General features: G+C 48.8%; 6 protein-coding genes across 6 annotated transcripts; 2 read left to right on the top strand and 4 right to left on the bottom strand.

The window, feature by feature from the left end:
* Nucleotides 1–230: 230 nt before the first annotated feature.
* AA0111_g7684 (hypothetical protein) lies at nt 231–1697 on the bottom strand (the record flags this gene model as incomplete). Its single annotated transcript, XM_028654048.1, has 2 exons — nt 231–575; nt 636–1697. 2 exons carry the CDS (start codon nt 1695–1697, stop codon nt 231–233), a joined length of 1407 nt encoding a protein of 468 aa, XP_028504653.1.
* An 864-nt stretch (nt 1698–2561) lies between these two features.
* On the top strand, nt 2562–3617 carry AA0111_g7683 (hypothetical protein; the record flags this gene model as incomplete). The annotated part of the gene is made up of 1 exon (XM_028654047.1): nt 2562–3617. One exon carries the CDS (start codon nt 2562–2564, stop codon nt 3615–3617), a length of 1056 nt encoding a protein of 351 aa, XP_028504658.1.
* Nucleotides 3618–4071: 454 nt separating this feature from the next.
* Nucleotides 4072–4686, bottom strand: AA0111_g7682 (hypothetical protein; the record flags this gene model as incomplete). The annotated part of the gene is made up of 1 exon (XM_028654046.1): nt 4072–4686. The coding sequence occupies one exon, from the start codon at nt 4684–4686 to the stop codon at nt 4072–4074; it is 615 nt and encodes a 204-aa protein (XP_028504659.1).
* A 498-nt stretch (nt 4687–5184) lies between these two features.
* Nucleotides 5185–5606, bottom strand: AA0111_g7681 (hypothetical protein; the record flags this gene model as incomplete). Its single annotated transcript, XM_028654045.1, has 3 exons — nt 5185–5189; nt 5243–5425; nt 5474–5606. 3 exons carry the CDS (start codon nt 5604–5606, stop codon nt 5185–5187), a joined length of 321 nt encoding a protein of 106 aa, XP_028504656.1.
* Nucleotides 5607–6782: 1176 nt separating this feature from the next.
* AA0111_g7680 (hypothetical protein) lies at nt 6783–7592 on the top strand (the record flags this gene model as incomplete). Its single annotated transcript, XM_028654044.1, has 1 exon — nt 6783–7592. One exon carries the CDS (start codon nt 6783–6785, stop codon nt 7590–7592), a length of 810 nt encoding a protein of 269 aa, XP_028504657.1.
* Nucleotides 7593–9257: 1665 nt separating this feature from the next.
* AA0111_g7679 (hypothetical protein) lies at nt 9258–10463 on the bottom strand (the record flags this gene model as incomplete). Its single annotated transcript, XM_028654042.1, has 1 exon — nt 9258–10463. One exon carries the CDS (start codon nt 10461–10463, stop codon nt 9258–9260), a length of 1206 nt encoding a protein of 401 aa, XP_028504529.1.
* Nucleotides 10464–12159: the final 1696 nt, after the last annotated feature.

Below are 12159 nucleotides of genomic sequence, written 5' to 3'. Positions count from 1 at the left end.
ACCAATCGTAGTACTCCGTCGTGGTTATATTGTCATTCCACTGTACAAAGCACATCAGATGCTTTGAGGAGTTTGTTGTTATGTGATATAAATCCTGATAGGACTGAGCATTTTGGTTTATAATTCCTACGACATGAGATTCTGGAAGACCTTCAATAAAGCACGTCCAAAGACAGGGCTACTAGCACAGTGCATCCCAATATCTTACGCTGGGACAATTCCAAAGCAACCTAGTCCTCGTCTCCACTGGTGTCTTCCTCTGACTGTGCATTTGTCTTTAACCGCTTCAACCTTTTCTCTGCGAGTTCCATTCCGAGAACAAGCAACCCGCGTTCCTTCTCAGAGAGTGACTCCCGAAGACGCTTCTTTGCCACTCCGGTCGAGCGAAGCACTTCCTTCAGCTTTTGTTTCCTATCCTCAAGACCGGCCAACTCAGCTTCCATTGCCTCCTGTACGGCCTTCTGCTCTCGCGTAACAGCCTTGATCTCGTTCTTTATAGCGTCTCTGTCCTTAGTATTCTTTCGGTAAGCGGATACGAAGTTGTCGGGCGACTGGGAATTGGGGCTTTTCTCGGTCTAGTATCTTGTTAGTATATGTGCCTTCACCCGAAGTATCCTAATCAGACGTGCAAGTACCTCTCCAGATTCTGTGTGCGCAGGTGTTGACCTTGAAGTGTCCATGGTTGCGCTGTCATCATTCGTCCCGTCTGAATCTGAGCGGATGAGAAAATCGCAGTATCTGTTGACATTTGGAGCATCAGAGACACTGGCCGTTGCATCAAGCGGAGTTATATGATATGATGGACCTATCATGGCTTTTGGAACTGTGGAGATGTCCGGAATCCTGACTCGGGTGTTATTGACGGGGGGCTCGAAAGCAGCCTGAACATGGTCATTCTCTGGAATGAACAAGTCAGATGAATCAGATGATTCTTGAGTTGAGGGTATCATGGAGGCTATGGGAGCGCGTTGCGGTTTCGGAGGCTGCGGAGTCCTCCTAGCCTTGGTGATGAGAGGAGTAGCAACTCTAGTGACGGATGAAGTGACACTCGCTGGTCCTTCACCCAGCTTGACCGAGACACCTTTATCTTCTCCTACACAGGTCCTGGATGCCGGAGGCTCGAGCTTCAGTTTGATCCCGCATTCTCTCTGGGCCGCTGCCTCTCGACTCTTTTCCCTCTCCTGGTTCGCAGCCACCTTTATTCCATACTCTCTCGCCAATATACATGCTGCCCTGAGCGACTTCATGAACTGTGGTCCAACTGTCCATGGAGAAGAAGTATTCACTTCTTTCGAGATGAAGTAGTATGTGGTTACTGCCCGCAGCTGATCTCCATCTATGTCGCCTGATTTCTTGAGACATTTGAAAGGAGCCGTTGGATTCGTGCGCCGTACAGCATCCTCCACATTGATCTGACCCACGATAGAGTCGAAGCGATCGAAAATGTTGAAGAAGTGACAGGGCGAGCGGTCAGCAGAATGGTTGTGCTGTAGCAATATCCACACAGTGCTGTCCTTGTCTTGTCCCTCTTTGATCTGGCCGAAGAGCATACGAATTGGCATAGTATTAGGGCGATCTCCCTTTTTGGCGTCGAAGGACTTAATCCTGACCTTCTCGCTCGGGAGATGTTGGAGGAGTGGGGCACTGGCGCCCAAGGCAGCCCGAATCGCCTCAAGGGCAGCATCGTTGTTACTCATAGTGGCGCTGAGTTTTCCGCAGGCGATCTCACAGTCTTCTAAATTGACAATTCGCGTCTTGTTGTGTGTTGATCATATTGTTTGCACTTTGTTGATGGGGTCGCGACTAGCGTGACACTAGCGCGCTTTACAGAAGAGGGCGGGTGAATCAAGTGGGATAGCGTAGCTGAGAATTTTCCCGGATGTACACACTGCTTTTCAGGACTGACTATGATAGCCTAGCTCATGACCAATAGATGTAGACTATGGTTCGCCCTGGTGATGCCAAGTGATAACGGGCACCTACGAGTCAAATATCCACAAACGATGATAACGAGAAGTCCCATACCGATCATCTCAGCTTAAAACCGTTCGTGTTGTTTCATCAAGACCTCGCTAGCGAATCGATTGGGTACAAGAAGCGTGTGAAAACGAGTGGCTACGGCCAACCAGCACGAGAAGCGTCGCAGCAGTCACTCCCTTTGTACAACCATATATGTTCGACGTATTGCCATCGAATGGAAGCTATGGGGCATAGTTGGCGAACCTTCCCTAAAAGCTGGAGGGGTTCACTTTCTATAGCACACTATAAGTCCTCTTTTCTCTCAGGAGCATGAGGAACCTGACTGCCATTTGGAGTTTGGTCGCTAGAGTCGCTTGAAGAGGCTATGTAAGCTTATGTAATGTAAGAATGGTGAAATGAATGTTGTGAATATTAAGAATGACACGATTGTCGTCGTAACTTCGGGCGTGTAATGGACAATTGATCTCTGCGTCACCTATGTCAGCCAACATCGAACTGACTCATACGATTCTCCATTCATTCGCCTCTACCTACAACCTTAATATCATCAAAGCGCCACAAGGCATCTGAGATAAGGACTGATGTCTAGTTTAAACGAAGCTCAGAGTACACTGCCGCGCGGGTCGCAGCGTCATATCAAGAGATTGAGGGCTTTGCTGAAGCGGCGCGATCTCTTGGTTGCCGTAGATGAAGCTCTCTCACATGCTACTTTCGAATTCCATCAGTCGATTCTCTCCGGCCGTTGGGCATCGAGAGTCTTTCTCGGATATCGGAACCAGAGTGATGGGAAAACAGTTACTGTATGGGCGTACATCTACGACGACCATACCGGGGGCGAGCCACCAATCGTGTTCCGCGATGAGGTACCGATCAATTCCAAAGGTGCTATGACGACCCGGCTATATCCACGCGCTGCATCATCGCTCCTACGAAAAGCTTGTCAACTTCGACCGCCGTTCTGCTTTCTGCAGCAGGAACTTGATGAGGGCGCTAAAGACGGGCGCGGTATGCTATGCGCAGTTGTGTCCTACTATGGGCTCATCTCGGGATCAAGCGATTGTGCTATACGATGGCCGCGATTCGATGCGTGTCTTATGGCTGCCCTGGACTACATCAGCACCACCGTTGGAGTGCCGGTGGCGAAGCATGCAGTCCAGCATGACAGAACTTTGGAGACCACGGAGGCTCCTCAGTCCAAACTTCCAATGGCATTACGTGATACGGCATCGAAGAGGAAGGTTCCGAGCGCCGCTTTAATGATGAACCCAATTCCGGAGGATGGAGATCGGGCCACTCTACCAACGGACTTTGCGAACAGAGATCACCGGTACAACGAGTCACTCGTCGTCAGACTCAAGCTGAAGCGACAATCTCTTGTTCGCATAACCGGTATCAGTCAAACTTTCGATCTTTCTGAGAACCAGGATAAACCCATGGAAGCTGCCGCCAGCTTTTGCGACAGCGTGCTTGGAGACAGTGCTGACAGCGTGATTGGAGACGATGTGGACAGTGTCATTGGAGATTTCAGTGACGACGCTTGCTACAACGACCGGACGACGCATTGTGGCACAACAAACAGGATCTCGAAGGGCAGCGACGGCAAGGGATTTGGAAAGACGAATGGTTATAGCTGGTGACAAGCTTTTCGAAGTTGACAATACAAGAGGGCAGAGTGATGTGTGCTGGTTGTCAGTTTCATATGTCTAGTAGCATGTTTCAATCCCTATAACCATCTTCTTCGCCTTGAACTACCCTCAGTGCGTCAGATGAGCTTTCACAGTGTTCTAATCGCTTTTGTATTCGGAGAGAACAACTTTGATAATAACGAAATTTAGAAGTACCGTCTGCTGGAATACAAAATGGTAGTGATAAGACTGTCAGCAAGTGTTTTCGTTGGCTGCTATCGCTACTCCCAGTGTATAAAGGCGCAATGTGAAGACCGTCAGGAACTTAAGGTTCGACATCGACACATCATTACAATCTTCAAAGCGTCAGTTCTTCAAATTCAAATCAATCATATTACGAATTGTTCTACCTGCGCAACAGTCTCGAAATATGGCGTATCTGTTGAGTCACTATGAACGTATTAGCTCAAGCCCCCTCCATCTCCATATCCCCTTTAGTTAACTTATCCTTGTCGGCATTATCAAGTTGATGAGCACTTAGTACCTCCGCTGGAATGCTGCGCTGCTTAATCGGCAACATGTTCTCTGTTTCTATCGCATTTCGAACCAGAGCTAATGCGCCGTACAACCATTGATACTCCGGCATAGGTAGATCAACATTTTTCTTCCCAGTCTTCAGAACCCAGATGTGCATATACATCAATACTAGAGCGTGTGTTGGTGCGCTCATGGGCGTACTGATGCCCTGTCGTAAACTGTCGCTCCAGCTGAACGGCGCGACAGCTCTAAACTGCCCGCCCATGGGCTTGATGACTTTTATGATGGTTCCCGCTTTGCGAATGTTGGAGTCTCGGATGATGCGCTTCGTCACGGACCCGTCGGGATGCGCTATGATCTCGCCGTCGCCACACTCACCCACGTACATGACGACGGTGTTTTCGGACTGGTTCAAGTCAAACCGAAAACGATCGTATGATGGAATCAGATCAAGAATTGGACAGGCGTCGCTGCGGATGATATCGACAAATCTGTTGTGAATCTGCCAGGGTGCAAGAGACGGTGTTGTAGATTCATCAGCCATCGTAGTCTTGGAATAATGAAGTAAGTATTGGACGGTGGCTAATTGCGAGGTGTTTAGTGTGAGAGATTAGCTGATTATCTGGTGGCCTCAACTTTGAGAAACGTTAATAGTCAAATCGGCCTTCGGGGTTGATGAGCAGTGCAGCACAGGGGCACAGCTTGTGTGCAGATATCTTTCGAAACAGCTGGACATTGCTAGTAGAGAGAGGAGTGGGTGGAAGGCCTAACTAGTGAATGGACGAGACAAAATGAGATCTCTCCAGATAATAAACAGCACGAGGTATCGGAGCGACAGTCGGATACCGTGAGGGTAGTATAGCAGATAGGCCATGGCAGTGTTCATGGGGAATCATCGTATTATTTCGTTTCATTTCATTTCATTTCATTTCATTTAGAGAGTACACGAAAATACCTGAAGCTCATATCGTAGGACTGACATCCGTCATAGGATCTGATCGAGGCACGAGGAACTTGTACTAGGCTCATCACAGGAAGATGCCTACTCTGTAAGATGTGTTAGCAACAATCTCGCGAAGAGTCTGCTCATAATGACGTACCGTAATGGAAGTTGCCATCGTTGTTGATGATGCGTTCGCCCAAGTTGATGTCGCGAGTCTCACCGTTGCCCTCCTCATCCCTGAGGGTAGCGCGGAGGACAGGGACGTCACCGTCTCCCTCAAGCGCGAACTCGATATCCTCTGCCGAATGGGAGAAGTTTTCACCGTCCCAGAAGAAATGACCTACTACAAATCAGCAAGAGTCGTATAGACTTTGTACGTTTCTCATACCGTTGTCGTTACCAATGTGGTTGTTGAGGTCGATCTCGGCATCGTTCCACTCGCCGTCGGCGGTCTGGAGACGAGCCCTTAGGACGTGGCCGTCATCGATGCGGATGTCTTCAGCAGTGTAGTAGAAGGTCATATTGGAAGGGTTTTGAGTGGTGATAGAGTTGATGTAGAGTGTAGTATGGAGCTGGACAGTTTAAAGTTGAGCGAGGTGAGGAAAGAGGTCGATGAGAGGTCCACAGTATGAGGAGAAAGCTAGGAGCTTTATGGAAAGAGCATAGGCCGAATACCGGTCACCGCACGGCCAGAATAGAAGTAAGAGTGACCCATATGCCCAGCCGACAAACACAACGTAGGCCAGATCCACCGCTTGTACTACTCCTCAGGATCACTGAGAGCCACCTCCACTCCTGCATCTTACCGTCTGCCGCTGACTCTTTCATGACACTGTGCCGAGTGCCGGCTTGGAAGTGGTGGTTGTTTACACAAAATTGCCATAACAGGCGAACCACGCAATTCCCCGTCCTACACAATGTCTATGAGCAGCTGCGTAAACGGCTGCCAAGAGCCGGGGTTGCGTATGGTGATGCACGAGCGCCCCAATTTGCGCCCCGTGGCTGAGTGTGAGTGGCTTTACAGCAGTGGCCTGACCGTAACGTGCATCATGAGTGGGTCTCGTGCATCGTTTGCAATTCACGCCATGCAAGCACAATCGTGGCTGTGCAGTTGGTGCAGAGCATCTCTTTTGCGAACTTAATCCCTCGGCATCAACGAGATCGCGATTTGGAAGGTTCCTCCTTGGCAGAGGTACGAGGTGTGGTGGTGAAGAGGAAGGAGGGGGACAGCTAGCAGGGAAATGCAGGGTACACGCTAAGATCACCCTAAATTTCGCACGGGCCGTGCCTTCTCCACCCCGCGATGCCACGATGATCTCGACGTCTTTCACCGTATCTTCCTGGCAACTAAGTGGCGATTTGACCACTGCTCATTATCCTTCGTCACTGTTAGGAGACAACCCTCACCTAGTTACTTTAACTTCGCCGAACAATTCCGCCTCGAACAGCAGATTGTACAATGCGGGCTGTACTGGCGAAGCAGCTCAACAACGAGCGAACAAACTCCAACTTGAAGCAGAAGAGACAGTGGTTGTTCAAATCATCCAGTATGACTACACAGCGCACCTTTACTCTACTTTCGTTTCTTGAGTTCTTATTCTTCACTATCGACCATGAATCGAAATGAAGTTTCGTAAACAGTAATCGCCGAAAGAACGAAACTGCGAATTTCTGGACAAAGAGCGGAATTGGCGACGATGGGATTCACATTGAGCACCAAAGACTTCGTTACAGCTAATGCGTCCGAACATGATCAGATCAAAAAGGTTCTAGAGCCGTTCCGACAGATCTTCATGATTATACTAGAGAACGCGGAAAACGATTGCGTAAGTCATTTCACAATAGACCGGACTTACAACCCCGCGATTATCACTCTTCACCCTGCCAATGGAAATGACTTTAGTGTTAGCGCAAAGAGTCGTGCAGCCTTTCCGCCGAGCATTCCTTACGATATGCAAACAGCGATCTTGAAGTTCAACCAGTGTGACCTGAGCGTTCTCAGTTTCTTGTGTTGGACACGCGATGCGCTTCGGCCAACTGGTGCTACAGTAGATTGGCTAATGATCGTTTCTGTCCGACCTCTTTCCATACTTCACTATTCTGACGAAGAGCCCGTAACGAGGAATGCCCGTCATTCGGTACTCGCAATCACCACTGCGAGTCGCGAACAGTATATCGCGGACTTCACGCTTGAACAGTTCGGATATCCGGCCGGACTTTGGTTTCTTGAAAGAGCAGAATATTTTACACGCTTTGTAGAGGCAGGAGCCAGTTGGCGCATTGCTACCGCGGAGGACATGGACGACGCGCATTGTGATATTGCAGAGTGTGATATTCAGCAACCCATTAGGACCTGTATTGATGCTGTTTGCAAGGAAATCAATTGGCCGAGTTATTACAAGCTTTCGGCTGAAGACCGCATACCCTGGCTGGAAGCTCGTACTCGAGAAACCATGGGTAGGCTTGAAGCAGAAGAGGAATTGGACTCAACACTAGAGGCCGCTTAGTATAAAGGCAAGTTCATGGATGCACGGCAAGTGTGAGGCTTCCTCCAATTTGCGATGGTATTTGTTGCAACATACATTTTTGTACAAGTTGTGATTGGCTCGTCGACTCGGTGTCATCTCACCCGAAGGACAATAACATAGGGAATATCGGTGATGGTCTCCACTTCTTCGCAGGGGAAGCAGTATTCACCCAGAAAGGCGAAAGCTAGTCCTCATCTGCAGTCATGCGCTATCACATATATATCTAGAAAAATACCCCCTCTGTCCAGGATGAGACTAAAAACCTTATAATTCAACCCTACCCAACAACAGCCGTGTTGCTACTCCTTCTCAATTCTTGCAATAATACATCCATGAGTCGCACAGCGCCAATTCATCTCTCGCTACCTGAAGCAGCGGCGACACCATCACTGCCGAAATTGTGTGCGCTCTCCCCGCTACGTGTTAATGCTACGAAACCCTTCAGGTTCTTGGACCTACCAAAGGAAATACGTCAGATGATTTATAGAGAGCTACGCCCAGCCACACAGCGTCATAAGTTACACCTACAAGAGGGCCAAGATCATATGACACTAGTATGTACAACGATACCAGGTGTATCAATCCTAGCAACCAATCGACAGATCTATGAAGAAGCGGGGTACATACTGAACCCGCTCCTCAAGAAGATCTTGGCAACACCACCGACAGTCACTATCAGATCAAACCATCTTCTTGGCCTTGTAAACCTCAACAACTCTTTCGCCATCTCACGCATATTCTGGAGTTGGTTAACCTGTCTCTTGAAACACCGACTGTTCAGCTGCGTGAAGGATATCCGCCGTTACCGCGATGGCAGATTATCGAGCGCCAAATTACTTAAACAACTTTACACGAAGGGCTTCACTCGGAAACATATCGATGCAAGGATGTTGGAGGGTCTGATCAGCTTCCTCCTACGAACGATTAGATACGCAGGCACAAAACCACAACCCATGTACACATATCCCCCCATCACAGTCGTCGTCGAGGTCCCGGATGGCTTCATTGGGCTGCCTGTTGTCACGACGACCTCCAGAGCAAAGAGATTGGCCTTCAAGATAATGTGTCCTAATAACCCAACACCACGACGAGTATTTAGCGGATATGGCGATCTACCCTGGTTGCTCCATCGATTGGCTTATCACGCTTGTATAGCTGGTGACAACCGCCACGACATCTCTTTCAACGTGCGTTTAAGGTTCTTGTGTGCTGAGGAAGCGGAGATCAGACAGCCGTTATGGAATCTTTTCTCGGAAGACCAGCTTCATGTGCAGATAAAGAAGGGAATTAGAGCAGCTCGCAGCACGGGGAAAGGATTATTGTATTACGGAGGTTTGGTGCAAGATGGAATTGAGGAAGAGATCTGACCTGAATACAGGCAGATTACGATGCTGGAGGTTTTGCCGTAACTTGTCTCGTTCACGTATATCCGGTCCGGAAAAGTATCCGATGCGACGTAGCAGCTTTTTGAGGCTAGTATTGGAACTTAACGCGCTCTGAGACCTTTTGTGCGTGAAAGCTGTGTATATTGGCTTGCTATTCGTCAGAGAACTGTCCACTTCTTCATCGCATTTTACGGAACATTCATAACACCAAAACTGCATGAATTTACAGCTGCTAGGGGCGATTGCGCAAAGTAAAGGTCTATAGATGAGGGAAAACCTGCGACCACGCTGGTGTATCATACACGCCTTTTGGAACATTCCTTATGCTGACAAAAGCTTCAACCACAATGTATGCCCGACTCACAATATAACTTATACCACACAATATACATAAGAGCGAGATGACCACAGTACTAAGACATCCAAGTGTCCGCTTGTTGTAGGCAACCCAGATTTTGTCGATGAAGGGGAAAACATGAGCTAAGAGATTGGTAATCAACCAGAACGCAGCACAAAAGGTCACCCATATGGAACTCAGCCGCCAGAAGAGCTGCTCCAGCTGGCTGGGAAAGAAGTAGTCCCAAGCCGCAACGTGTATGGCACCATACACGGTTGAAGCTCCCCATAATACCATCCCCATGATGAAAGATTGGGTGCGGCGAAGTAAACCGTCGTTTGGCCAGTCGAGAGCATGAGTTTGTAGTAGCTCGGTAACGTAGGGCATCCTGTAAGTGGTACCCGAGGTATTCCCGTCGCGAGCTGGGGCGAAGCGAGTTTGTAAGATCGGATACAACAGCAAAGCGTTTTCTGCGAGACGCTTTAGATCGGAACTAGCTTCGGTTTCGGGGTCCTGCAAGGTTGCTTCGCCTTCTTGCTCCAAATTCTGGATAGTCGGACGGAGACCAAGATGACCAGTCCCACGAGATTGCGCTGTATCACAATGATTGACTTGATCAATGTCTTCACGCCTTGCCGTTCTAGCTTCGAAGTAAGCCAGTTTCTCTAATTCGGGAGTGGCGAATCGAAACATCGCAAACTTGCCCTGTGGTACCTTACCACTCATTTGACTCGCCAGATACATATACGCAGTCAAAGGTAGCCAGTCTCCTTTCAGTACTGTTGGAGAAGTCACCTGACGAGGTTTGTGCCACCAGAGCATATACATGATTAGCGCGCAAACGACATGAGCTACAACGTGTACCTCGAGCAAAGTAGTTGGTAACCCAGCTGCTGTCCGACTGATAACCTGAATGATCATCCATCCGGCCTGAATGCACACGAGAAGCTTAGCAAGACCGTCTGCTTTGTTCTTATCCTTGATTTCATCGACAGAGATGTCGAGAATGTGTCCACACTGGGCGAATAGTGCAACTCCCTTTGCAGTTAGGGTAAGACGTTTCGCACCATTGAACAGGACCGCGCTTCGAGAGTCTGTATCGTCAATATCGAGGGCGAAACCACCCATCGTGCCGTAGAATCCATGTACGATAGTCCAGGGGCTATGGTGGTGCTGGTCATGATCTCCGGATACTATTATCTAGTACTTTTTAGTTTCAGTGCCCAAGGAAGGGTCGTTTAGCTACCTTTTTGGGTTCTCGCGCTGTCTTCCTTCTTCCTCCTTGCCTCTTCTACCTCTGAATACATCTGTCGCGCAGAAGCTAGTTGTAGCCAGGCCGCGTATAGTATCAATTCCGGTGCGAAGAGGCCAAGGATGCACCATTGAATTTCTCTGAATAGGCCTTTGAAATAGCTTTCATCTTTGCGTGGTACGTTCAAGTTGACTCAAGTATCACCGAACGAGAAGGAATCGATGTGGAGATCAGCTTTTATATGCGTCGTATCTATGGGTTGATCCGTGCATCGACTTTTCCTTTCTTGCACTAGATCACATGAACATAGCACGTACCACTTGTACTCTCCGAAGACATCTCACCTCAGCTTTATACGCCCAAGGATACATCTATTCGAGGATGAGTGTTCGATCTCGCAAACCTGCAGAACAGGCAGAATCGGCAGCGGCGCACCAGGTACGCAGATGTCTACCGCACATGCGAATTCCAAAGTTGATGGTCGCCAGGATATGTATGGCAAACATATAAAGGAAAGGCTGCCGCGTTCCTTGCTTATGTGGGATGAGATTCGTAAGATAACTCACTGAATCAAGTCTCTATAGCTAATCGATGTTGCAGCCAATTGGTACCAGTACATTCACCCTTTAATAGGTACTTGTCACGGACATGCGCTCACAAGACTTAGAGATAATGAGTACATCTTGTCTGGCTACAGGTAAGATCTCCAAGAATCTTGTATCGTGGCTGTCTTCTGAACGCCAAGAAACACAGAGCAGTCTCAGGATCCTACAGAAAATGCTTCGGGAGCATCATCAGTATTCATAACGAAACCGGTAAGATCGTATGCAGCGCCTATAGTGGGTGAGCTAACTACTCTCGAGTAAACATATTCTCGCACCTCATAGGATCAGTACTATTCTTTGCACTTCCAATACCGGTGTACTATTCCTTGCAGCCGAGATACGGCACGGCAACTACAGCAGACGTTGTCGTATTCTCTACCTTCTTTTTCGGTGTCGCAATCTGCTTTGCACTATCTGCAACGTACCACGCTCCGCGTCTCTGTTTCTCTGGCATCCAAAAGCTGACATGAGAGGCAGTTTTCACGTCTTCAACAACCACAGCGAAAGCATTCACGTCTTCGGTAATCAGCTCGACTACGTAAGCAAACTCCACGTTGCAGCACGTCGTTGTAGGGAATAACCGAGCGGCTCCCACTAGTCAGCTACTCATGGGCGCTCAACCTTTTCCTGCAACGACGTGACAGTATCATCCAGCTACTGACTGCTCTAGCTTGGCATCGTGATACTCATGTGGGGCTCCACCATCCCGTGCGTTTACTATGGCTTTTATTGTACACAGCGGCTACAAACTACATATTACACACTCGTCTCAGTCTTGGCAGGAGGCTGTGTCTACGCGACGCTTCACCCAGCTTTCCGTCGTCCAAAGTATCGCCCATACCGCGCAGCCATATATTCTGGGCTTGGCCTCTCGTTCATCATCCCCATCATTCATGGCTTGTTGAAGTTTGGCTGGGAGACGCAGATGTGGAGGATGAGTCTGGACTGGATGGCGTTGATGACGGCA

The sequence above is a fragment of the Alternaria arborescens genome, assembly GCF_004154835.1.
Source record: "Alternaria arborescens strain FERA 675 chromosome Unknown contig_18, whole genome shotgun sequence".
In the NCBI taxonomy this organism is placed as follows: Eukaryota; Fungi; Ascomycota; class Dothideomycetes; order Pleosporales; family Pleosporaceae; genus Alternaria; species Alternaria arborescens.
Note: the sequence above shows the minus strand (reverse complement) of the source record. Positions and strands in the feature narration are given on the sequence as shown.